We start from the raw sequence: 26,449 nt of genomic DNA on the forward strand, positions 1-26,449 counted from the left end.
GATTTGCAAATCTTCCTCTAAGTGACTCACCTTGGGCTTCCTATAATAGATGATTTTTTTTTTAATAGAAGGCTAGAATATGCAAAAAGCTTTCAATTAATAGCATCAGTGGACCAGCCTACAGCTTCATTAAATTCTGTCTTGATGCAAAGGGACCATCCTAGTTTCCCCAGCATGATGGATTATGATGAACTTAGAAGAGGTTCCGATCTCTCAATCAGCTCGTTTTCCAAGAAATCAACCTCCAACCTTTGACTGCCATATATTGACTACTCATTTGTCTTCTATTCTTCCTTCTTCGTTTCAGACTTTAAAGTGTGCACACACATACACATATATATAAGCAGAAGAAGAGACATTGCCAAATAAGAATCCGACCCCTCAAATTTTAATTACATAAAGGTTCTGTTTCTTACATGGATTTAGGTATATATCTGCTACTAAAGGTAGCTCACTCACTGTTGTGCCAGGATTCTGTCTAATTAGCCACTAATCTTGACTGCATGTTTTATTATTTCTTAATGAAACTAATTGGTTTACTATTATGCACGCTGATCTTCAAAGTGCTAGGTATAGAATTCTATGGATGTCGGTCTGCAATCATGCAGCAGTATATGTTTATTTCTTTAGCACTGATGGCTTCTTTCTATTCTGTAGACTTGCCCCACCCAAAAGGATCACTTGTTATAAAGACAAATGAGCTACTGAAGCTTCTGCATGCCTAACTGATCTACCCACTTCCCTCCGGCGGAGGCGTGTGGGCTAGTGTGTGCAATTGCCCACACTAGCCAACAAAAAATGCAGTATTTTATATTGGTACATCTTCACTTATTTATTTATTTATATATGAGTGCCCCTTAAAGATTAAAAGTCAAATAATTAGTGCCCCTTAGTTGGAAATTCTTGGCTCGGCCGCTGCTGCTCTGCCCACTTCAAAGAATGCAACCGGATCATTATGTTCACCCTTCACATTCTTCCCTTGCCTGAAATTATCTAAAAGGAATAAAGCATGTATAAACCTAATATCTTATCACATCCAAATCTCCACCGACCTCCAAAAGAGAGAGAGAGAGAGAGAGAATGAACTCCTTTGTTTTTTTCTGCTCATCCTTTTTCTGCTTTCCTTCCTCCTTGCATCCCTTTTTGACCAAGCGTGCTGCAAATTATGGGAGATGCATGGTGTCCTCATAGGAGGGGGTGGGCGGCAGTTAGGCATGTTTCAACAAAGTGGTGGTGCATATATGCCGCTGATGAGGACTGATAGGCGACATTCCGTCTTCTCCTCCTCGATAGATCTTTCATGTGGCATCCTCTCATTGCCTACCAACTTGCACAAGCGTGGAAAGAAAGAAGAGTGGAAGAAAAGAAAATGAGTTCGAGATTCATCCCTATCACGATTAACAGAAGATAACAGAGCAGTAGTACGTTCAGAGTCCATTATTGATGCCTTTTTCTTGACTTGAGGCAGTGCTTCTGGTTGTTTCTCAAAACTTCCCTTTCTTTTCGTACGCTGAGAAATGGCTTCAACTTTACGTGGTCTTCTCTCATCAGTCCTACCATCATAGGAGAGAGAAAGAGAGCGAGAGAGAGAGAGAGAGTTTTCTTTTGCAATTAAAAGCACTGGTCCCCAGGCGGGCAATCGTTTCACTCTTGAAGAACCGGTGAGTTATCCATCAAGAAGACATGGCGCGAATTGATCCCGGGCAAGTGATCCCGGAGATTCATAATTTCCCGACGATAATCTAGTCCCACGGGACCAGACATTCAGATATTGACGTTAAAACTCGGTGCCAACTTGTTTTAACTATCAAAAGGATAAAATAATTCGGAAAAGAGACAACCGGAGTACGTGAATATTGTACAGCTTATATATATTTTATGGTTATTTATTTATTTATTTTTTACCAAAAAGCGGATAATTTGATGGAATGGTTATATACACCATCTCCCTGTATCTAATTTCATGTGTTATTTTAAGTATAACAAAAAAAACCATGACTAATACAAAAACAAACTTTTTTTGTAAGGATAAAAACGAAAGCCGCAAAAGAAATTCAAAAATTCGATAAAAATAAAATTTGTTAGTTTATATAATCAATATACCCCTTTAAGCAGTAGAAAAATATTTTTGTTTTTTTGTTTTGTTTATAGCGCTAACCCATTATCTCATAAATATTTTATTATTTCATAAACATTATCTTATATTTATGTTTATTGTTATCTCATGCATCTGTCTATTATCTCATTATCTCATAAATATTTTATGATTTAATAAACATTAACTTATATTTATGTTTAGAACCATTTGTTATCTCATTATCTCATATTTTTTTGTTATCTCCTAAACATTATCTCATACTTATGTTTAATGTTATCTCATACATTCATCCATTCATTATTTCATAAATCTTTATCTCATAAACATGATCTTATTCGTTATTTCACTCACATGCATATGCAATGTTTGAGTATGAAAATAAATATACATATTGATACTAGGATTCACATCCCGCGTAAGCTCGTTACATACATGGAATGATGACATACAAAACTCTCTAAACGTGCAAAAATATGCTTCCACCTTCCGGTTTGTTGTCATCCTCATATCGGAATCTTGGCCACAAGTGATTCTTTTTCTTTTGTGTTCTTGCGAAGTACGTGACGTTATACATGGAAAACAACGTTTGATAAATTTTTGGTGTAAAATGATGTTTTCTCAATGTGTAGATAGAGTTTTATAAGCTAAAAAGGTATGGACCATCCATTAGCTTAATAAGACCTTACCCATATGTTGACAATATTTACTTATATTTATAAGATAGGAACGGACGGTGGTGTGACATCATGTGCGTCCTTTTTTTGGATGTGTAAACAGAGTTAATTTTATGAATTAAAAAGTTGGACCATTAAGCTTTCATTAGAAAATCTTATCTTTATCTTAAAAGAACCATCAACAAAAATGCCCTTTATGTTGATTCTAACGTTTTCCAAAATGAAAAGCACAATTTATGGTTAGTTTTGTGTTTGATAGAAACACCTGCATATATGTCTTTTTCTAGTTTAGTTGCCAAAAAATTCTCTGAATTTCATTTTATTTATGTTCAAAATCATTCCCACTTTTCATTGATCATTGTTATTGTAAAATGTGGAATCATGACGCTCCAGTTGACGAGTATATGGTACCTTACCTAAGTTCTCGACATAGCTGGTGTGGACAGTTGCTCACACCAGCCTCACAAAATTAGTTTAATGTATATGTTAATATTTTGATATATTTGATTATTATATATGTAAGTGCTCCAAATAAATTATAAGTTTTGAATGAGTGCTTCTACTAACAATTTTTTTTAAACTCAGTGAACACAACCCCGAGCAGGAGCAACGGGGAAACCCTTGGGTCTTCTTTTTTTAACAGTAAGTTTTTAACCTCCTTTTCATTGGAAAAGGGACTTACAAAACTCATGGATCTGACAAACTTTAGAAAAAGGATGCTGATTTTGAAAAAAAACCGATGCGATAAGCTTTATATGGCGGTGAAACTCATTTTGGTAGATAATTTGAAATTTCCAGTTCCAGAGCATTTTTCAGTTTTGGTCCGTGTTAAGCAAAGTAATTTAAAAACCTACATTAAAATTCTTTTGTTGGAGAGCTTTGATTTCTGGTCGCAGATGATGCCGCAAAGGAACCATGTAATTTACTTAGCACCCCCACCGCCCTACCCGGAAAGTAAAACCAAGTGGAATAATCGGGCCGAGGAATTGACACCTGCCATCGTCGGACGATCGGAGAATTTGTGACCCGTAGTTCTGCAACTGTAAGATTGAAGCAAAGCACATTGAATACTTAGGATCCTTTTTCACTAATTTATTTCCTTTCTTTTTTGGTTTGAAACTTTATAAATTTTATGAAGGGCAGTCTCCATATGGATCCCTTCAATTATCGAGCCATGAATTGGCAAATTGAAAACCTTTTTGCATGCATGTGCATCCTTCCTTTCATGGTGTTTCATCCATCTATTTTTTCCATGCAGGCGTATCTAAATCCGCTAGTAGTTTTCTCAAACAAGAGATACCTTGAAAATACAAAAGTTTCACGGTTTTCTCTCTTTGTCTTAAGGGTCTAGGGCTCCTTCGAAACCTAAGTATAAGTAAAGAGCAGGACTGTCAACTATAATATCACACACCTATCGTTTTCTACCCTGATGAGTAACGCTCACAAAAATTCAACTAATGATTAGACTTTCATAGGTCTACCAATCCTACCAACTATTCTAAGCCAGCCCCTCCCTTGACACAATCAGCTAATTAGTTGATACGTTACAGCACCACTACAATTATGACTCATGCATTACATGATGAAATTAAGCATCCTTCACATCATATACAATCATTTATTTTCACATCATATACAATCATTTATTTATATGATTGTGCTCCTGAAAATTAATGCCCCTCAACTAAAAATTTAGGACGTGCAATTGCTTACCCCTAACTAAGAGGGTGGAGTTCCTTTGTAGATTAGCTTGATCTTTTGGAATTGGTAAATGAAAAGCGTTTATCCATATATTAGTTAAACTATTTGGAATAAACGAAAATCTCTGCAGCCTCCTCATATAATACCTACCACCTATTGGCAGTGCAAAGCTGATACAACCAAATATCTCATTGGATCTTTTCGGGTATTTTTCTTTTCATTTCATCGATTCCTTTTAACGAATGTTGTTTATCTTTTGTAAAAAAATGTAAATTTTTATTTTTCCCATTTTGTCCTTATAAAGGGGTCTCTTTTATTCAGTTATTGAGTTTAACCTGATAGATGGTCGGATTGAATCTACTTTAAAAACTATTAATAGTTTTTTGAAAATCATAAACCGTCTCAAAACTATGCTTTGGGCCATCACATCGACATTCTTAGTGTAGAACACAACAGGGCGATCAGGTTTCAAGATCCCAACACAATATCTCTTAGTAGTGGAGGTGCTGCTGCATTTTAAGGGGCACTTGATGACTTCAAATTTGAAATCCATGGATCTGATATAACATGCTTTTGCTGATGGGGTAAAATCTCCATGATATAATTTCATTAAACTAAGGATCCTAGGGGAGACTCAAGATTCATACTTGAGTTCCTTATTTTACTTTTTCTCATGGATTTAAGATCTGATAGAAAGGGTTTGATTTTAATTCCATAAATGTTAAAAGATCTTAAATCCAAGGCTACCAAACACGTACCAAAGGATGTAATATGACCGATGGAGTTATATTGAACTCGACCATGATGATAAAGCATGATTTGCACGAACATATATCTTGTGGTGAGAAACAACGGTAAAACTTTTTGTTCTCAAATTATTCTCTGCGCTTTATCAAATGGAGGGAGAGACTCAAATTCTTATCCCTGCCTTATCAAGTGGAGGGAGAGACTTATCCCTGCCTTATCAAGTGGAGGGAGAGAAAATCCTTATATATATATATATCGTGCAAATCATGCAACTGTGAATTTTTTGCTATTTCATGGACGTTAGTTTCTGACATTGAAACGCCACCTTAAAAGAAAAATGTCACCGTAGGGCCCTGTACGTACACGAGAAGAAAATCGGCGATTATTCGAACAAGATGGGCGAGGAAATTGTCAGACTGGGCAGAAAAGCGCTGTACGTGGCGCGCTTCTCTCTCTTGCACCTCTGTTAATTGTAACAGAAGGGAGGGGGCAGAGGATAACGATGTGGAATACGACGTCTCATGCTCTGTCGCAGTGGCACGGAGAGAGAGAGGACTGTACATGAAGACAAATATGACAGCAAGCCTCCGATCTCCTTCCTCCCCTGACTGCATCAGTTGCCCCCCATTAATGGCCTCCACGCTTTCAAAAGAATGAACTATTCTCTCTTTCTCTCTCTAGATCTCTCAACAACATAATAGACGAGTTAATAAATAAATAACTGATATCGTTAAGTACCTCAGAAATTTACCGAACAAATTAATCTACCCCCATAACATTACAATCACTGTCATGATCTCTCTCTCTCAGACAAGAGAAGAGACTGTGGATGAGGATTCTCGCTCTATCAGACGACAGAGTGTGGATGAGGACGAGAGGATGCCTTGGCCGGCCTGACTTTATGCCGCCAATTTAAGCTTGAAAAAGAGGCTTCATGCGTGACTGCGTCACGATTAAATGATAACGACTGTCTCTGCATCTTCTTACTGATTATCACAGCATGCAGTACTGATGCGATTTGAGCTATAAGTTGAATGCTGGGCCGATCGATGCGTCTAACTATTGATCTTCCTTCTCCGGCTGGAGGAGAACAAATACGATCAGAAGTGATGAGATTCCAGAAAGAGAACGGAAAAAAGGCTTATATTTTAGCATAACTAAAGAACAAATGTACTTTAGTGAATGTAAAAACTGCAAAATTAATCTGTGACAAGCGTGTGAACCATATATGCACAACACATCCTACTTTAGGACTGAGTTTTACTACACCATTCATTTGATGGCTATTTAAAAAAGTAATAATTATGTTTGCACATAAATTGACGTAAAGTTGTGGTTTTAGAGATGTAAGAAGAACATTCGAAACAAAAAATCAGGCCATTACTTTTAGAATCGTATCTGTATGTTTGAAAAGTTATCATTTTTTAAAATCCATAACTTTTTGATGTAATTAAGCTTTACATCCATAAGGTAGGTAATCCAAACAAAAAAAAGTGCAAAATTTTGAAAGGAAAGAGTATACGGGAAACCAGTAGATGTTTGACATGTAGATACTGCCATACTGGATGAGAGAAAAATAATAGGAAAAAAAAGAAATTGGTAGCTCTTAATCACAGCCTTTGATCTTTTTTCTTCTTTTTTTTTAACTGCCAATTTAAAAAAAAACTTCAAAGGTTGAAATTGTTCTTTATTTGTTTAGCGTTTAAGTGAGAGAAAGAAAGAAATTGGTCGGTATGTTACTCATAGGATGATACCTATAAGAGATCCTCTTAGCAGTTAATCACAATTTCAAGATGAATGAATGACAAAATATCAAGGAGAGAAAGGAGATAAAGAATCTTAGTAATCCAGTATAATTAACGAATTCTTTTCCTGGATTTTGTTTTAACTATTCAACAACATGATTCCTTGTCTGTCATATATATATATATATATATATATATATATATATATATATATATATATAAAAGGAGAAACAAGTTCCAAGATTTAGCAAATGGAGTATCCGAGAATGTGTCTACGATGGTTATTTTTGCTAAAACACAGACTTCATTTTTAGACCTTTTACTTTTTAAATTCATTTTCATCCTTCTAAGGGGCTCTCCGTTCTACTGACCTGAGGTATTCTGATAATTGCGCACCATTTTTGGGGGTAGAAAGTACTCCAACTAGATTTCCCAAGTGCACCATCTTCATTCCCAGTCTTTAGTGCACTAGGGTATGAAAGGACTAGAATACCCTTGTTTGTCAAAAGAAAAACCAAAATGAAAAAAATCACAATCGTAAAATATCGGTTGCTTTTGAAAATGACTGACAAAAATGCTGCTCCAAATCCGTTGTTCTACATATTTGTTATGTGGCAACTTTGATTTCATCGAACATTGTCAAAATGACCGAAATACCCCCAAAAAATTGAATGTGGACTTCCTACAATGAAAAAATTGGAAAGCACTCTTGTGGGCCCCGAAAACATCCACCGTGTTCTGCAATGTGGATCCCGCACTGCTGTGTTGCCATGGGGCGAGAGTACGTACTCGGACCGAGCCGTGCTCTGACCCCCTTCGTTCAAATTGCACTCCCTCACCTCACAAGCCTTCCGGAGAAGAGAAAACGAAAGCGAAGTTTCATTATCAGGGCCAGCACCATCAGATCTGCGTCGTCGTATCTGCCAAATCTCATCGTCTAAATGTTTTCACATCCCCCACCTTCAGCTGGTCCCCTGCAAACCAGAGACTGCAAACTCTACTGCTATCGAGCGCGCGCGCGCGCACACACACACACGATAGAGGCTGAGTCGGAAGAAGGATCAATGTGAACATGAGTAACGGAAATCGAGACATATATATATATATATATATATATATATATATATATATATATATAGAGAGAGAGAGAGAGAGAGAGAGAGAGAGAGAGAGAGAGAGAGAGAGAGAGAGAGCGAGAGAGAGAGAGAGAGAGAGAGAGATCATAGACTACTGCTAGATATCAGACTGCCAGTACTGCACAGCCAACTCATACCCGGCCAATCCAAGATTGTCTCTTTCTCCTTTAGCTTCGGCCGTGGGGGCGAGGAAGCATCTCGGCCGTCCTGTGATTCTTTGCTCTACGTACCTTCTGCTGCTGCCCTTGCAGAACAGGTAAAAAAAGAAAAAAAAAACAAAGGCAAAAGAATAGTTTGTCTTTACTCTTTAGAATACGGAGATGAGAAGAAGAGTGCGTCCTTTTCTGCTCTTGTTCTTTTGCAACCCCCAAAGCCGATGGTCCCAAATTATCATGCTCATTGTAAGTCACGCCCGCGTGCCCAAAGATCTTGGCGACCAAAACTTGTGATGAACGTTAAAGAAAGAATCACCCATCGACACAAAAAATGAACTGAATTCTGTTCTCTCCTGCTCCCCTTTTTTCTCAAAATGGAGAAAGTGGGATATGATGAACAAACTGTATTTATTTGCACGCCTTGAAACATGCAAATGTTAGATGAAGCAGGCGGGCATTTAATTTTCTTCAGTCTAGAATATTAATATGCTTCTGTTACAGCTAGCTAATTTATGAATGGAGCAGGCGGTCTCATAAAGTTAGAGAGATGATGTACAGTACATGCGTCTCAGTCATCCATAGGGAGGGGACAGTAAATTTAAACGAGCAGAACTGCAGGCCGGTAGCGGTAGGCAATTGGCAGCCTGCGAACTCTTTCTGCATGCATGCAAAGTCTCTTTTACGTCATTATTGCACGCAGTTGTTGTAACTGCTTTAGCATATCACGCTCTCATCCATGCGTTTTGCCCCTCTCTCTCCCTCTCTCTCTACAGGAGAAGTTCCTTCTTGATCCTGACTAGCTAAAAGTTTGGATATGCTTTAGGATTCACAACTCATGAACCCAGAAGCATCGGCTTTGTTTTTTCTAGAGAATCTTACTGTAGAGTAAACAGATGCCTTACTAAGTATATCAAGATCTGATAAAACCTTTTAGATTGACTAATTCTGTGGCCATCATCTTCCCAATTAGTTTGCTCTCAACTTTGTAAGGTGAAACAATCTCCAGATAGTTGGCTTCTCCAGATAGCTGGCTTTCTCAAACCCAACTAAATCTGAACCATTTGTCTTCTGGGCAGACTGAAGAGTACTGAAACTGATCGGTGGTCTATGATATAACATGAGTTAGCCATGGGCTTTTGTTGAAATTGTGCAATATCTGGCCTGTCCAAGTGATAGATCAGACATTTGATTGCAGAGGCAGGGCTGGCAAGTGTTTGGATCAGGAACATATGTGAAGACTCTGTTAGTTCTATTCAGCAAGCACCACCACTTTGCTTAAAATTTCCAAGTGCAGTTTTAGTGAGCAAGAGATCAAGTATTGGTCTCAAGGGGCATAGCATGACCGGGTGAAGATAGTTCACATCGAAGCGGTTCAAAGTTCAAATCTGATGGCCAAGCTGTCATATGGTCCGATGCACTATCCCTCTTGGCTGCAAACGGTGACAAGCATGATACTGAGTTGAGTTAAAAGATGTATACGCCATGTCCACTTAAACCTCAAAACAAGCCAAAACCTTGAACGCTTATGGGTATGACCTTGGGGTTTTGCGCTAAAGGCATTTCTCCAAAGTAAACATTAAGAGGTCGAGTATTGAAGACATATCATGGTTAGGAATATTGGAGTAAAGGTAATGCAAAAAAAAACTTCGAAGCCATGAGTATTGACACCTCGCCAAGAACCAAAAGGCGTTAACAGGAGTCTTGGCACATTCACCAGATATGTCATGAACATTCGTTCTAGGATATGGGTACATTGCATATAATATGATATTTTTACGCTTGATCTTGCCAGAGAAATGCAAGGTGGACCTGCATTTGCCAAAGCACTTGAAGGATGGGCCAATATATTTGAACTTTTTAGTTGGTAATTTCGATATAGTTTCAATCCTATCACAATTTTTACAAATGATATTTCAGACTTCAAGTCAGTGCAACAGACTCCAGACGTACGTATAGTAGCACTCTCTTGTTATCATGCTTAGGTACTGTGGTTGATGGGCAAAACATATTCATCAGTTCCATCATAGAACGTAGTTGGAGTACAATGCCTCATCAAATACGGTTGCCCCTTAAGAGCATTTCATTGGTTGGATAACTTCTTAGTTTCCTATGAAGAGATCATAACCACTGTACAAATCCAAGAAAAACGTTTTTTGTTCAATATATTTAGCTGGTAACATAACATTTTATTCCTCAAACCGAAGAAAAAAGGTCCAAGGCACATGAAATATTTTGTTCAATATATTTTCTCACTGGGTTTTTGGGATGTGAGTGCACCCTTGGACTTTTTTTTGTGACAGTACTTTCCTACACCTAATGTGTAGAAAAGATCTTACACTCAGTCAAATCATTCGGGACTGGACTTTTAGCCCTTCCTTTTTGTCCAATGACAGGATATGGTAGGAGGTAAGCTCAAGACTGTTATTGCCAGAAAAATGGGATAATATACACAATAAAAAAAATTAGGGGATTGTTGATCAAAGCAGTAACAAACCATAAATTTAACAAATAATTAACTGCAGCAACATTGCTGTTCCAAAACCAAGTCTAACTCTTCTTTTTCCTCTCATTCTCACCTACCTTTTCTTTCTTTCCTTCCTTCTTTTTGGTTTTTCCTTTCACAGTATTCTCTAATTGCAAATCCTAAGAGAAAAAAGGGCATCAAAATCTACCACTTCTGTTTCATCAGATCATTGATGGCTTACATATAGGCATGATTTGTTTAATGCTCGAGCTTGCAGCCAAAGAAGTGCAAGGTGGACTTCCGTCTGCCAAATTAAGCACTTGCAGGATGACTAAATATATTTTACAATTGATCTGTATATGACCTTAAATTTCATCATCTAATTTTTACAACTTATTCCAACTTTAAACAAGCCAATGTAAACCACACTCCAAATGCAGTAGCAGTCTCTTCTTGTCATGCATGCTTGGGGTGCGGGAAGGGGCAAAACATTCTTCAGCTCAAAACCAACAACATGCACAATTCTTTTCATTCAATATATTTTCAGTCGGTAATGCAACATTTTATTCTTAAAACTAAAGAGCAAGAAAAGAAAAAGAAGGGGAGCTTCAACTTCTCTCACTGGGACGTTTAGGGGTGTGAGTGCTACACTCCCCAGTAATCCCGTGTTTGCAAACATAAATTCAAACTTTCGGCTAAAGGTGAGATTTTTTTTTTTTTAAACCATGGTGTATGGGATAGCTTGGATTACTTTTCCAACCCATCAACCACCCCCTTAGATTTGGAATAACTTCTCAGTTATTGGACTAGCTTCCACAAACCACCTGCTAGAGGGTAGGCCTCCTTTCTATTATTATGAGAGAAATCAACCATCCACATGCTACCACCTTGTCATTTAAGAGTGGCTTGTGTGGGAAGGTTTCCAAGTTCTTTATTCGACTTCTAATGAATAAACCCACTTCTATTTCATCGTAGCGGACAATTCCATCTCTAACATTTGCGCTTTAGGCCCTTCATCGACGTGTGAATGATTGACTGTCTGAATCTTTCAGCCTTCACTGTTTAAAATTGTTTTCTCTACTTGTACGAAGACATAATTTCAGCCAAAAGTTTATTGTGTTATTTTTTGTTCAACTAACCATTAAAGCAAAGCAAAGTTAGGAACAATAAATCTCTTTATGATGTTTAATAAACTCATTTTGCCAACTCGTGTCCTTTGCCAACTTGGGTTTTCTCTCATTTTCGTTGTTGAGATTGTTAGGAACTATTCACGGACTGGTGAGTCGATCTCTTGCGAGGCAAAGCCCTTACAAGCCCCAAACACAATGTTTCGCAGTGCCAACACTCAACAAAGCCAACAACTACAAAATAGTAGGGTAGGACTTGGTTGTTAATCTTCCTGTTAATGCCATTCACAACTCTCTCTCTTATCACTTACCTTCACATGTGATGGTTTTGTTTGTTATAATTCAAATTATTGATATGGCTGGTAGTGTGGAGACAATGCTGGTCTAGCTAGTTGGGGAGACAATGCTTTGCCAATTTGATTACTATGAGTGCTATTTTCCTAGGCCTTATGAGATGGTAGTGTGACACTCAGTTGACAGTGCATATTCACGCTAAGTCTCAATGCATCCTTGATCCCTAATAGCAAGGCGAAGAAGGAGCCCTCTGGGTGTCATATGTGCAGATCTAGCAGGGCTCACCCAAAATTAGGATATGCAAATTTCCCCATGAGCAGATACTCGGATTGTTAATTAATTTTTGCAACTGATGCATATCACATTCACAGGCCACTTTTTTTTTTTCTTTTGTGATATTGCCTACTTTTGGATCAGATTGTGCACCATCTTTCCAAATCTGATTCTAAATTTCTGTATAGAATTTGGGCTTAACCAAATGAGGTCCTCTTTTTATTTATATACTGGGTTCTCAGAAGCAAGGTGGGGTTTTATTTTGTGCCATGAAATGTAGGTATTAGACGTTTTGATCTTTTTCAACTTCAGGGTTTTAAGCATAAGATTCTACGTACCAAGATGGGTGGAGCTCTTGATGAAACAGAACCAATGCACTGCCCATTAGGTGGACGGTCCGATCAGTCTTTTGAAAGCAGCTACATTTGAACAGAATTTAACTTCTTTAAGATGGTTGAGAGGTGGGCGCAGACGTGTCATCCTTGGTGGTGCTCAATTGTTATTGGAATGCATACCTCAATGAAGCTTTGTACCAACACATTCATGATGTCTTATTTCTTTCTTAATATACAGATGTTAACATGTCTCAAATGAGGTGCTTATTTATTTTTGTCTTGCTCATTTTTTATAACTTCTTTTGCATTTCTATCTTACAAGTGTCAAGATGTTATTAATCATGAAAATGCTTATCAATTGTTCATGATGACAACATGATAGTACCTTGTGACCAACGAACCTGACCTTCATCAAAAGACTACATGTAAACATCTTCTTTCTTTCCTCTTTTTTTCTTTTTCTCATTTTTCCTGAACCTAGAATTTTCACCATGACAAGGAACATCAAGATGGATAGGCTTCAAAAGAATAGGGCCTAGTAAAGATCCCTCCTGAGACAGCATTTCCAAGACCCCTTAGAGGTCGTTTGATTGCACTGGAACACTGTGGAATAGAACAGATTCGTTCTGTTTCAACGAAATTGACGCAAATGTCAAAGAAACGATCAGGACACGCAGGACAGAGAACAAGAGGTATAAAACGCTGAAGCGTTCCAATGTGTTATGTGGAACAACATGGCACAGCGTGTCGTGAAACGCAGACTCTCCCCCGACCCCGAGCTCTCCTTCCCCTCACCCCTCTTTCTCTCCTTCGCCCCGTCTCTGCCTACCGAGCTGCTCTTTCTCCTCCGTCTTTGCCCCTTGAGCTGCTCTTTCTCCTCTGTCTTTGCCCTTTGAGCTGCTCTTTCTCCTCCGTCTCCACCCCGAGCTGCCCCTTCTCCTCCATCTCCGTCCCTGAGCTGCTCCTTTTCCTCTGTCTCTGCCCCCGTCCGTGCCACCAATCTGCCCTAGCCCTTTCTCTCTCTCCTTCTCCTCCGTCTCCAGCCCCGAGCTACCCTTGCCCTTTCTCTTTCTCTCCTCCTCTTCGATCTCTCCCCCTTCTCTCTTCTGAGCCTCCCCCTCGCCCACTGCTCTACCCCTTTCTCCCTGTTGCTCTGTATGCACATTTCATTGAGTCTCCTCCTCGCCCACTGCCCTACCCCTTTCTCCTTGTTGCTCCATATGCACATTTCATTGCTGCAAGGAGCTCTATTGCCATGAATAGCTTTTTCTAGGTGAGTTCTTCTCTCTTTCTCTTGTTTTCTCCCTCCCTCCCTCCCTCTATTTGTCTCTGATTTGCATAAGCAAAGAAAAAGCTGGTCGTTCTTGGAAGAAAGGAATAAGCTTTCAAGGGAGATTAGCAACCTTGAATTAGCTTTAGATAAGTCGATGCTGAAAATCAAAGAGCTGGAAAGTGACCTTATTGTTCCCATGGAGAAATGGGTGGAATTTCAGGGCCGTGAAGATATTACTCATCAGCGTTGCCTCGAGCTTGAAGGCCTAATCCATATCTCAAACTCCAAAGCCGAGAATGCAGAAAGAAGGGTGGCTGAACTAGAAATGCTGATGAAAGAATCAAAAGCAAAGGCGAATGAGCTTCAAAAGCATATAGGATCCGTGGAAGAAAAGTTGCCGAGCTCAAGACAAGAATGTGAAACATATGCCTCCAAAGTTTTGGAGCTTTCAAAAGCCCTGGAATCTCTAGCAAAAGTGTCAAGCTTTGAGGTTGCTCAATCTGACACCAACAAAGCAGAGACTGAGTTGAAGGAACATTTGGCTCTGATTACAAGAGAGAAGGAGAACTTTGTGAAAAGAAAATGATGCATTTGGAATTCGAATTGAACATATCACGTTCAAGGAACTTGGAGCTAGAACAGGAGCTTCAAACGACTACAAAAAAAAATTACTGATTACGAGAATTCTACAAACACAACTCACCAGAGGTCCCCGGAGCTGGAAGGCCTCATAAAAATGTCAAACAAAAAAGCAGACAAAGCAGAGGCAAAGTATGAAAGATCTACTTCCAAAGTCCACAAATTATCAAAAGAGCTAGAGATTTCTTTGTGTCAAGTTTGGAGTTTGCATTGCACGAAGCAAACACAAGAGAGACCATGTTGAGAGAACATTTGGCTCTGGCCTTGGAAGATAAGCAGAAAGTTCAAGACAAAATTGTGCAATTGGAGTCTGATCTAGATCAGTCACATTCAAGGACCTTGGAGCTAGAACGAGAAGTAAAAGTCGTTAGGAAGAAAATTAGTGAACAAGAGGAGCTTGCAGTCAAGAACGAACAGAGGTGCCTGGTGCTCGAATACCAAATCCAAGTATCTGATTCAAAAGCAAAAAAGGAAGGAAAAAGGGTGGAGGGGCTTGAGCAGATAGCAAAAACTCTAGAGCAAAAGAGAAATGAACTTGAAGAACATTGCAGCTCAATGAAAACAAAGTATGTTGAGGTGGAAGAAGAGTGCTGGCAATATTCCAGCAAGACGTCTGAAGTTTCTGCAGAACTGGATGTTTCTTTAGCAAAAATACTCAACTTGGAAGTTTCTTTGAAAAATGCAAAAGAAAAGGAGATGGAGTTAATGGAAAATCGAAGGGAGCTTGTGGAGGAAAGAAGTAAGCTTTTAGATACGATGGGTCATCTTACACATACAACGAATGCTTACAAGTATATTTATAAATCAGGGATTAGCTGCTTGACTAACAATTAGGCTGAATAATTGAATAGTTTGACCAACTAGTCGTTGATTTGAAACACTGGTCAGTCGATAACTAACCCAATCAGTCAGCCAGATTAGTAAGCCTCGGGATCCTGACAACTAAGGTAGGACCCCAATGCCATAATGTTGCTTAGCAGCCAACCCGTTTACTGCTGCATGAAGCAACAGCTGTCTTATATGTAAACAATATAATCTCCCTAGTTGAGTGGCCAACAAATAAATAAGACTGAAACAAACCACCATACCAGTTTCTAACCTTCTGAAAGGACAGCAACATAAGTTATCTTATGTGTCCTCTTCTGATTCACTTGCCAGATGAATGCCACTGACTCTTAGTCTCTGGAGCTTTGGCTCCCACTCCGCAACATGCACAAGTTAACGATACAGTTTTAGCAGCATCCATAGATCCCATGGTTTCAATTCAAGATCATCAAGTGGTGGAAGGAAATAACAGCAAGTAGACAGAAAATATATGCATTTGAGAAATTCTGGCCTGGGTAAATGAATCTTGTCAACCGATCAACAATGCCTAAGCAGCCTTTCTCCTCATTATTGCTACACCACTTATTTCCTCAAGCAAAAATTACTCAGCCCTTTTCATCGCACTGACATGCTGCAGCATTCTTTTCCTCATCTGCAGGAGATTCAGGACGTCTCAGGAATCAACCTCAAAGAAACATGCTTAGCACATAAGAACCATACGAGAACAACAAAGTTAAGGGCTTAGAGGATTTCCGATTTTCCAGCTTTGCTCTAGCCATCTTCAAGAACTAGTTCCAAAATCACTACACCATTACCTTCTAGATGGTCTTGTCCTTCCAATAACAGGCCCACCAAGGCCTTGTTATGTTCAACCAACCATCTCCTATGCAACGGCCACATCTACTTCGAAAAAAATGTAAGTCTAAAATAACACTGATTGCGAAGTCAAATGCTCTTGTCATTATACATTTCCATTATATTCAGTTTGATTTACTGATGCCATTGTACTAGTAATAATTTCATGCTAATTGTTTTTCTCCACTAGACAAAAATGTCATAAAAAAAACGTCTTATTGGAAAAAGACGCGTATAATACGACAAAACACAATCAGCCGTATAATACCCGTTTTATTCCTGTCTTTTTAAAAAAAAACATCAGAAAATAAAAAAACATGTATAAAACGTGTATTATACCCATTTCTTGCGTTTTTTTCATATTTTTTATGAATTTTTATTTTTTATAATTTTTAGGATTCATTAAACGTTTTAAATTTTTTAAAAATTTGCGAGATTTTCCCATTTTATTCTCGAGATATACAACTTTGCCATATTATACCCGTCTTTTTCCTCGCCGTATAACACCAATACACGTTTTTTGTGACAATCATAAAACAATGATGGTGAGGAGATGCTTTTTACTACATTGTTGATTGTACACTTAAAAGCGAGAACATAATCATCCCATATGCTCACCTCCTCCTCATGGGGACCAGAACCACAAAAGAGCTATCTCCTGGTTCAATATTTTGACACAAAAATGGATCATTTACATATCAATGAATTCTGCCTTATGGTCAACACAGAAAAATCCACAATAGTCTATTTAAAGACCATAAAATCTTGATGATTATCTGCCACACTGCATGGACAACTTCCATTTCTGAAATGGGGTACACAAACCTTCTTTTGGGTTGCATCCAAGTGAACGGGTTTGAGAGTTCCAACATTGTGTTCACACCTGCTTACTGAACTAACGCTAAAAATGCAGGAAGATGCTGACAACGTATACCTCACAAGGTTACACTAAAATTTTCAGGTCAATTCTTTTCTACCATACGTCTTTAAGGCATTCACAAAAATAGAATTAATCAGGAACTGTTTCAACTTAATCGTATAGGGCTTCTTTTCTGCGTAATAAAGCATTTATTGATTATCCTTTGTTATGACATTAAGTATTTCTAGTTATTGTTGTGCATTAAAAACGACATCATTTCTTTCTTCTCACGGCTTAGAAACTGCTTCTAAGGTACACACTTCACACACTGAGGATTACACCTCCAATAGACTGCTTGTGAGTCCCTTGGTTGCACTCAGAATAAGCAGCTTAGATTACAAAAAGAACCTTGGGCCAAGTGCCCACAGAGTTGGGAAAGTCCACAAAAACTTCTAGTGATCAAGAATCAATGTAACTAAACTCACCATAGGATATCCACTAGACCTTTACATGCATATGGAAAATGTACACCAGCTGCCATAAAGCCACCAAAGGTCATCATGTGTGGTCGGCCTTCTAAAAAGGGACAGTCATTGTTGTCATTTGAAAGAGATACCTGAGTTCTCCCTCACACATCATAGTTGTATAGTGTCCGCCTTTTACAGACTCCAAAATCTACTTTCTTATCACTTGCATGTTGTATGTACAATGTAAATGGAGGATATTGAATAAATTTGCAACTGTTGTCTAAAAAAATCTCTCGCATGAAGGGAATCCTCATTCCTCAGGCATGCACATTCCACATTCCCAAAGTGCTTGGTTTGCCCTTTGTCAGCAGGATCACCACTTTTACTTTAATTTAAAAAATATTTTCTTCTTTTCTCAATACTCAATACCAAATAGGTTGGACCAAAGTATGTGAGTTGAGCATACACTAAGCTGTTCTTCTTGTACATAAACCATTGCCTGCCTTGGACTCTAAGTTCCACTGCTGCAAAAACTATGAAACCTAAAAAATGTGAAATATAAGAGAGTCTAACACAAACCCTTTAACATAATTGTTTTTTTAATCAGTGTATCATTTAGTAAACAAATACTCCAACAGTTTTTTCTTTGTACCATCACTCATCACCCGCCACATAATCTTCTTGCCTGCAATATGAGTCATGGCGATTGGAGTTCTAATCTACCAAGGAAAGTGGTTCTATCAACATTATACTGATTTATCAATTTGGACAATAAATAATTATTTTATTGCTTGTTCACTATTTCTAACACACTCAAACCTCAAGAAAGAGTCCAAAAGTTCAGACATAATGCAAAGATATTTTCACTCCTCCACGACTAAGCATCTAAAAGCATATAACTGTTTTCCCTTCACGGCTTCGCCTCAAGAACCATCACCTTGGTTATTTTCATATAACTGCCTTCCCCGAATGATCATCAGAATGATATTTAATATGCAATCCGTAATCATGCAAATCAAACCAAGGAGGCAACCAGATTTCTAGGAACACCTATGTCTTCTTCTTTAAGTAGTACCTTTTTTTTTTCTTTGTACATTAGAGAGTTATGCATTCTTTGTTTCTTTTTTATCAGTAGTCTTGTTTCCTTTGCACTTTTGGTTTGGTAAGTTAGAGAGACTTACGCATTCTTTGTTTCTTTGCTCGTTTGGGTTTGAAGTATTATTTATAACTTTTAGCTACATTGAGAAGTAAAATAAAAGAGAAAAGAATTTGAGTGCCTCCGGCTAAGACAGCTTCCTGGGCAACTATGAGTAAGCCCTAGACAGACTAGATGGCGCCAAAACAGAGTTTGGCTACATAGCCGACAATTAAGCATTACACTAACAATCAACAATGTTTGAGCTAAGGGAACAGCAAAGAAGGGAATTGAATCGTATAGTCGATCCCTAACGGTTCCGCAGTAAGATAGAATACACCAAGCAACGAAATCTAGGTCAGTAAGACAAGAGTGCCCCTGCCCCCTGCGGGCATTCCCCGCCTAGGTTCACAGCCATATCTCTGTGGCTATGTGAACGTTCAGTTCATCTATTCTAATTCCAAAACAAAACGATTGTCATTTACGAGGAAAAAAAAAATCGTCTTTCCAAAAGAACTTCATACAGATCCAGCCATTCAGATTAGCAGAGACTCTGAATTCAGTTACTTATATAAGCAGAAAAAACGTACAGTTTTAAGCACCCAAACACCAATTTTTTTACCTAATTTGACCCGTTGGCCTACCAGCAAACCTTAATTGATATACCCAAATTAGCAGAATATCAAGTCCGCGCATCCATTCATTCAGGTGTTGAAGAACCCTAACTCATACATTTTCATAAGAAATATTCATCAAAAGTATCCAGATTCACACGAGAATTGACAACATTCACCCCTTAAATTATTCAGACAACCCGATTCCGATTGTCACCCCAGACGAACTCACAGGGGGAGAAATCAAAAGCAAGGTCAGACGAACAAACGCAACAGAAAGAGATGGACAGACGCCCTACCTGACCTACTTCTGGTAGCCGCCGTCCGGCAGGCTGTCTTGTTCCTGCACCATTCTTGCCGTAAGGAAGACCCTAGGGAACTCGGTGACGTCGAACGTCTTCTTCTCGCGCATCTGCTTCAGGGCGTCCTCCTTCCGGTAGATGGTGACACGCTTGGGCGGGAGGTCGCGGCGGCGATCTCGGTTGAAATACTTGATGTCGTAGACGTTCTCCGGATTGGCGGTGGGGATGACGGGCAGGGCGTTCGGCGTGGCAGGGCAGAAGCGACGGTATTCGTTGGCACGAGGGACAGCATTCCGGTACTCAGGATGGGAGCAGGGGCCCGTGATCTCCCAGGGTTTCCTGAAGAACCTCTTGAAGGTCTGGACGGCCGACTGGATTAGGCTTTTGGACGAGGAACCCGACGAAGCCATTGACGACGGATCTCTCTCTCTCTCTCTCTCTCTTTCTCTCGCTGGGAAAGGGGGAAGCAGGCGACCTCTGATTATTGTAGGAAAACTTTTTCTTTGCAATCACGCGATCAGATGCACCTTTATCTGCGGATAAACTCCGATTAACGCTTGAAAATCATAAGTTCTCGGACAGAGTCCACCTTATAATCCATATTATCAGAAACGTACCTCTGTCTTTTGATGCAACACATTTATCTACTGTAGAGGTGGAACCTCATTTCAGATTCGAAGGAAAACTCCAACTGCATATAAACACAAAACTTTAGCACGCAGAGTTTTGGAGTCACTATAAAACTTTAGTACCACATTAAAATTTTACCTGAACAAGTAGAACTTTAAATGTTGTAAGAAATTTTTTGTCTATTAACTTGTCAACGCCCAGAACAAAAAAATTCTATGAAATCAAACAAGTGGGGTAAATGGAAGGTATAATAAAAATTCCACAAAAAAGTACTCGTTACTAAATACCAGGTAGTTTTAAGCCTAGGTATTTAGTTTCAGGTATCCAAACACTAGCTAATGTTGACAGCGGGAAAATTTTATCAAACCACTATCTGAAATTCAAGTTTATTCAATTGAACTTGGAAGGATATATTTAGTTATTAAGCAAATGCAGATTTTTAATGCAGTTTTTCCAAGTGATGAACTTGGATCCGAGTTTAAAAATTCAACAAAAGAAAATGACATTGGTTGTATGTGTCAAATGTTATGCTAGTTGATCCTTGGATCGATTCTACTTGAGCCTTAATGGTGCACATCCGCTTTCTTAGAAAAATCATGAGAGAACGTTTGGTTCCTTGTTTGATTCCTTGTCTTGAGAATGCCATGATTAGATTTCTCATCTTGGCATTCCCAAGGATATGATGCTCAACACAAGGTCAACACAAGGCATAGTTGACAAACCCGTGACTCAAACTCGGATTGGCAGGGTCACTAGGTCAGCGAGTTGATTCATTGACTTCGTCGAGTTTTAAATAACTATAACGTAAATCACTATGGCTAATCGGGCAAGTCAAGGCGAGTCAGGATCGAGTCGGGCAGCCAGGCGGAGTTAGGGGGCCTCTCGAGAGTATCGATGACTACATCTGGGTGATGCATTGCTAGTACCTTATCTAGGAATTCTTATTTGGCTGGTTGTAAGTAGCCACAAGGCTATGGAACAACAGATTATTCCTGATTTACATTGATGTATTGACAATGATTCTCAAATATCGCAGAACTGAATGTCATAAGATGAGATAAAATGCACTAAAAACAAAGATGTGGAACATGTTATTTCTTATAGTCAAAGTGAGTTGCTTCATTAATCTCCCCAAGTAGGATTCGAAACTATGACTAATCAATTAACAGTTGACTGCTCTACCACTTAGCTACTAAGAAACAATGGAAGATTAGATCTTCTAGAGTTTAACTCACATTCTCAACTCATGACCAATATAAACTTGAAGCTTCCTTCATTACTCCCAGAACTTTTCACATTGGCTCTATTCCATGTCCTTTTCATCCGGAACTTCAAAGGGGCTCTATTTCATTATATTTCATCCACATCACAATTCCATTCAGTTACCTTTTTTTGGTTTGAATGTCATTCAATTGAAGATGATGGTATCATTGGGTAAGAGATGTCACTTGTAGTCTATATATCTTTATTTCTTGTATATAGAAAGTTAAAAAGCTATCGTATAATAACCAATAAGTTGCAGCAGAAAAAGGAGAGGTCAATGAATGATTTTGAAATATAGTATACCCAGTATTATATTATTTTATGGATGAATGTAATTAACTTGGTTGTTATGGTCAGAATTTATTATGGATTTCTAACCACATTTTTTATAGGACCTTCTTATCCCATACTTCTAATAGTTTTATTTTGACATCTTTTTCACGAATAGTAAAAAATACTACACTCATGCTTAAAGTAAATAATATTTTTAGTCATTTAACATCACCCATATACTTAAAGTACAAAAAAAGTACATGCAACAAAAATGAAAGAAACTTCATCTCTTTCTATATATATATATGCATCGTCCGACCTGTACCTGCAAATTTAAGTGAACAAGCTATCAGATATATAATTGTTGATTTTCTAAAAACAAGAGCATATTCATGATATATACCACAATGGACAGAAAAGAAAGTTAATATAAAGAACAGAAATATGCAATAAAGACAGCTCATGTCTTGCAAACATGAATTATGAGATATAAAAAAGGAAGAAAAAGAAAGATTAAACGGAACATAAACAATGTAGCGCAACATAATGTTCAGAAAAATAAAAAACCTCATGTCACTAAAGCACACAAAAATAAACAAAATCAAAAGACAAAGAAAATGCAAAACTCATTCACATCCTAAAGCTTGACGAAGAATTGAACAAGCATTTAAACCTATCTTTAAACAATGGTATATATTAAAACAGCCAAAGAACTGATCCCCAAATCCTAAAACTTGTAGAAAACAAAACAAAAAACATTAAAAGCTACAAGCCCTATTCGGTTGGAGAAATGAAGTACTGGAATTAGAAGAAGAAAAAGAAGCGGCAAGCTGCTGTAACTACAACATTGAATGGAGAGAGGGAATGGGCTGGAGAGAAAGGGACTGGCTAAGAGAGTCAGACCCCATTTTTTGAATTAGACTATTTCATACATGCGTGCAAGTGTTGAAGGCATGTTTATTCACAGACGTTGTTGTCATAGCTAGGGAAAATGTCACGCATTATATATATATATATATATATATATATATATATATATATATATATATTACTCACTTAAGAAATTATGGGTTGAGCTTCTGCATATAAGGTTCACTATCGTTGAAAGGTCCCTTTCCTTATTAGGGATTCATGGGAAGCAGAAATTGCCTATATTTTGTTTCTCGGACAATGGAGATTTTTTGGCACTAAAAGTATAGAAGAGTAGAGTCTCCAAACTCCAAGGACATTGCTTCTCTTATTGGGGTAATGTTTGTGGAAGCTAATCCCTTTGCTAGGTAACTAAGCAAGGCTATATATATATATGTACCCTTGTTATGCCCAATTTATTTCCATCGTTGAGATTTTTTTGGAACTAATTTCAATGTGTTTGGTGTGTGTCCCTAAAACAGTGTTAGGACACCCTATTTTACCTTCAATAATACCATCAATGCTTGACACTTAAAAAAAAACCCTAATTCCATAGGCTAACCCTAGGTCATTTTTTACCATTTTATCCCTATATGACATGTTTTTCAACTAGTACAATATTTAACCTTGGGCTAGTATCATACTACATCATTCTATCCCTCATCAGGATTTATCACTTGAGAACTTAGAAAGCCAGAATTTACTAGGCCGACCAGGTCGTTTTACCAATTTTCCCATGAACCTTAGGGCCCATTTGATTACCCGGTGAAATCTCATGGGGAGGGTGTAACGCGAGGCGTTTGGGCAGAGCGGGTCGGGTCAGGGTCCAGACCCTAGCCCCACGCGAGGGAGCCCGACGCCGTCTCTCCTCCCTCGCTTTCTCTTCTCCTTTGTTTTCCTCTTACCGTCTCCTCCTTACCCACGACCGGAACTCAGGGAAGAAGACGACGATGGCGGCGACGGCGACGATGGCAGCGGCGAGGGAGAGGGCGTCGACGGCGGCACTTGAGGTGAACCCTGTCGTCCCCTGCCTCTTCCTCTCTTCTCTCTTCTTCTTCCCGTTTTCTTTTCCCTCCTCCCTCTCCCACTGTCTCTCGTCTCCCCTCTTCACCCAACGCCTCTCTCTGGCCGTCTCCCTCTTTTCTCTCGTGCCCTCTTCTCCATACAATCCCTCTCCTCACTCTCTACCGTCTCTCTCTTCTCTCCCGTCCTCTTCCCTCACTGCCTTCTTTTCCCCTTTTGACCGAACCCTCTCCCCTATCAGTCCCCCTCCGTTTTTCTCTCTTTCTCCCTCTATTCGACCTCCCTCTCTGTCCACGCTTCACGCTCTCTCCCCATTTTTCGTTTGTTTTCTATTTTATCCAATCAAGCACTCTCTCTCACTGATTTTCACTATTCTATCACTGTTGGATCCAATTTCAGCTTGGGGATTTGTCCTCCCCCTCGTAACAGCAATTAGAGAAGGCCTTGGTAGTGGCAGCATTGGAGGATTTTAGCCGTTTGGGGACCACTTGGACGCGTGAGGTGGCTGCCGGGAGGATTACAACAGTTTAGACCTTCAATCGGGGTGAGCAAGGCGAAATTGAACCTATTTTATGATATATTTTTCTTGGGAACGCGTATAATTATTGTTTGAGCATGCTAGAGCTTAGAATTGATTATTTGAAGCACATGTTAGTGATTTCGTTTTTGAGAGAAAGCTTGCAATTATGTTGGAAAGCGAAGATTCATATATTGGATGATTATTTAAGCTTGATGGATTAATTTTCGAAGCATTAGGGGAAACATGGTAGAATTTGTGAGGTTGTGGGGAAGATTTAGGACCGTTTTAGTGAGCTTGTAGCATGCGTTTTTGTGAACGGGTGCATCTTGAAGTTAAATAGGGATAACGTACATAAGTTGGATGTATCTTTGGGGTAGACGCCTTGATTTAATAAAAAGAGAGTTTTGAGAAAGGCGTTAGTGATAGACGGATTGAGGGCTTTGAGTTTTGGCATCTATTGGCACGGCTAGAGGTTGGGAAGTGACCTATTGGAGAACTTGTGGGTCGACACTACCCGTCGACAGCCTCTTAAGGCGATGACACGTGCCTCAATGATTTTGTTTTGTTTTTGTTTGAATTGTTGAGGTATGTTGTAGGAATCTTATCTTGTGTTTGTGTTTGCAGGTACACCGGGTACGTCCCGTCGTCCTTGAGCTACCGGATTCGAAGCTCGAGGCATTTTGAAGATTCTTGTGAACGCGCCACAGGTATGGCCACATTCCAGGCAAATCCCTGCCTGGGCAAGTGAATGAATGTGTGTTCCTAGGATCATGAGATCCTAGGATTTGTGATGTGAATTGATTGAGTGTTCCGTGAATGAATGTGTGTATGCATGTACATAAATTGATATATGATACGAATTGTTTTGAAAGGCTTATAGTAATTGTTTTGATAATGTTACGCATTTGCATGTGCATGCTAGAATTGATAACTGTTTAGGACAGATGAGGTGAGGTATCGAGTCGAGTGTCTCCTCGACCCCAATTGTGCATTAGAAAGCATCCTAGAATGATAACTGCATAGGACAGCTACGAGCCCACCACAGATTGAGACTACTCTCTGTGGTTTGGCTAAGTTTTCAAAGATGTGATTGTTATGACGATGAATGTGAATGTTATGTTTATTGAATACCCATTGCCGCGGGCAATGATGCAAATGTTTGCACAGTGGGTAGTTGTACCCATATTGTTATGACGGCTAGCCAAAACTGTTGTGGTTATGTGTAACCCTCGTGTGGAGGCAATTGGAGGTGTGGGTTCACTCGTGAAGTGAACCAACCTCATGAGCTAGCCAGTTAATTGTGTTTGTGCAAGTATAAGTATAAGAATGAAAGAATAAGAGATGAGAGGCCAGTGGGATGTGACTATGTGTATGAGAGTTGTCCCGCTTTCGCCACTGGTCTCGCCTGTTCGAAGCGCAGGCGGTGCAAGGTCCCAGGGTACTGTTGTGTGATGTGCTTGGAGCGTAGGCTCCCGCCTTCCCAACCTGAGTGTCCTAGGGAAGGCTGAGTATCTCTCCTTGGAATTCACACATCCATGGATGAGTGCTCTACCGCTGCAGCGGATAGATGGATCCATACTGTTCTGGGCCACCACGGGGGTTGTCTCTCGGCTGTGGGCCGCCCGCGGTGTGCACGTGCCTGTGTTTGCATTCACAGGAACTTTAAATTCACTGATAGTAATGAAACTGAAATGTATGTTATTGAAATGTATAGGATTGTTGTGCATGTGACTGTTGTGCTTATGAATGCAAGTGACATATTGAGGATGCCTTGCATGTGATTGAAATTATGTTATTATAGCCATTGAGTGGCCTCTGCAGGTCGTGTCTTGACACGACATAATGATAGATTGTTCTGATGTTTGCTTGTGTGCTGAGCCCGACCTAAGAGGGTTTGGACTTTTCCTGGCTGGTTGCCATACTGCGAAGGCTAAGCGTTCAGTTGTTTCTTTTTTTCAGGTTTTGGTGGACCCGGGCAGCAGGCTGAGCAGATGGCTACACTCACGTTCTACTGGGGAGGTTTTGGGTTTTGTTTTTTTTTTTTGTAGTACCGGCGCATCAGGTTTTGGTTTTACTGATGCCTTGTTTTTTATTAAGCATCGATGTTGTGATT

At 39.2% G+C, this 26,449-nt stretch overlaps 2 protein-coding genes across 2 annotated transcripts; one reads left to right on the forward strand and one right to left on the reverse strand.

Moving 5' to 3' along the window:
- The first annotated feature begins 14,898 nt into the window (after positions 1 to 14,898).
- LOC116257113 (uncharacterized) lies at positions 14,899 to 15,495 on the forward strand. The gene has a single exon (XM_031633727.1). It carries the CDS (start codon positions 14,899 to 14,901, stop codon positions 15,493 to 15,495), a length of 597 nt encoding a protein of 198 aa, XP_031489587.1.
- Positions 15,496 to 15,780: 285 nt separating this feature from the next.
- Positions 15,781 to 20,228, reverse strand: LOC116258078 (uncharacterized). Its single transcript, XM_031635180.2, has 2 exons — positions 19,716 to 20,228; positions 15,781 to 16,138 (listed from the first exon to the last, which is right to left on the reverse strand). The coding sequence occupies exon 1, from the start codon at positions 20,126 to 20,128 to the stop codon at positions 19,721 to 19,723; it is 408 nt and encodes a 135-aa protein (XP_031491040.1). The 5' UTR covers positions 20,129 to 20,228; the 3' UTR covers positions 15,781 to 16,138; positions 19,716 to 19,720.
- Between the last annotated feature and the right edge of the window lie 6,221 nt (positions 20,229 to 26,449).

Source organism: Nymphaea colorata, chromosome 7, assembly GCF_008831285.2.
Source record: "Nymphaea colorata isolate Beijing-Zhang1983 chromosome 7, ASM883128v2, whole genome shotgun sequence".
Classification (NCBI taxonomy): Eukaryota; Viridiplantae; Streptophyta; class Magnoliopsida; order Nymphaeales; family Nymphaeaceae; genus Nymphaea; species Nymphaea colorata.

What these genes read in the sequence shown, in the direction of transcription:
- LOC116258078 (XM_031635180.2), bottom strand. Translation starts at nt 20,128, where the DNA reads ATGGCTTCGTCGGGTTCCTCGTCCAAAAGCCTAATCCAGTCGGCCGTC.
- LOC116257113 (XM_031633727.1), top strand. Translation starts at nt 14,899, where the DNA reads ATGTTGAGAGAACATTTGGCTCTGGCCTTGGAAGATAAGCAGAAAGTT.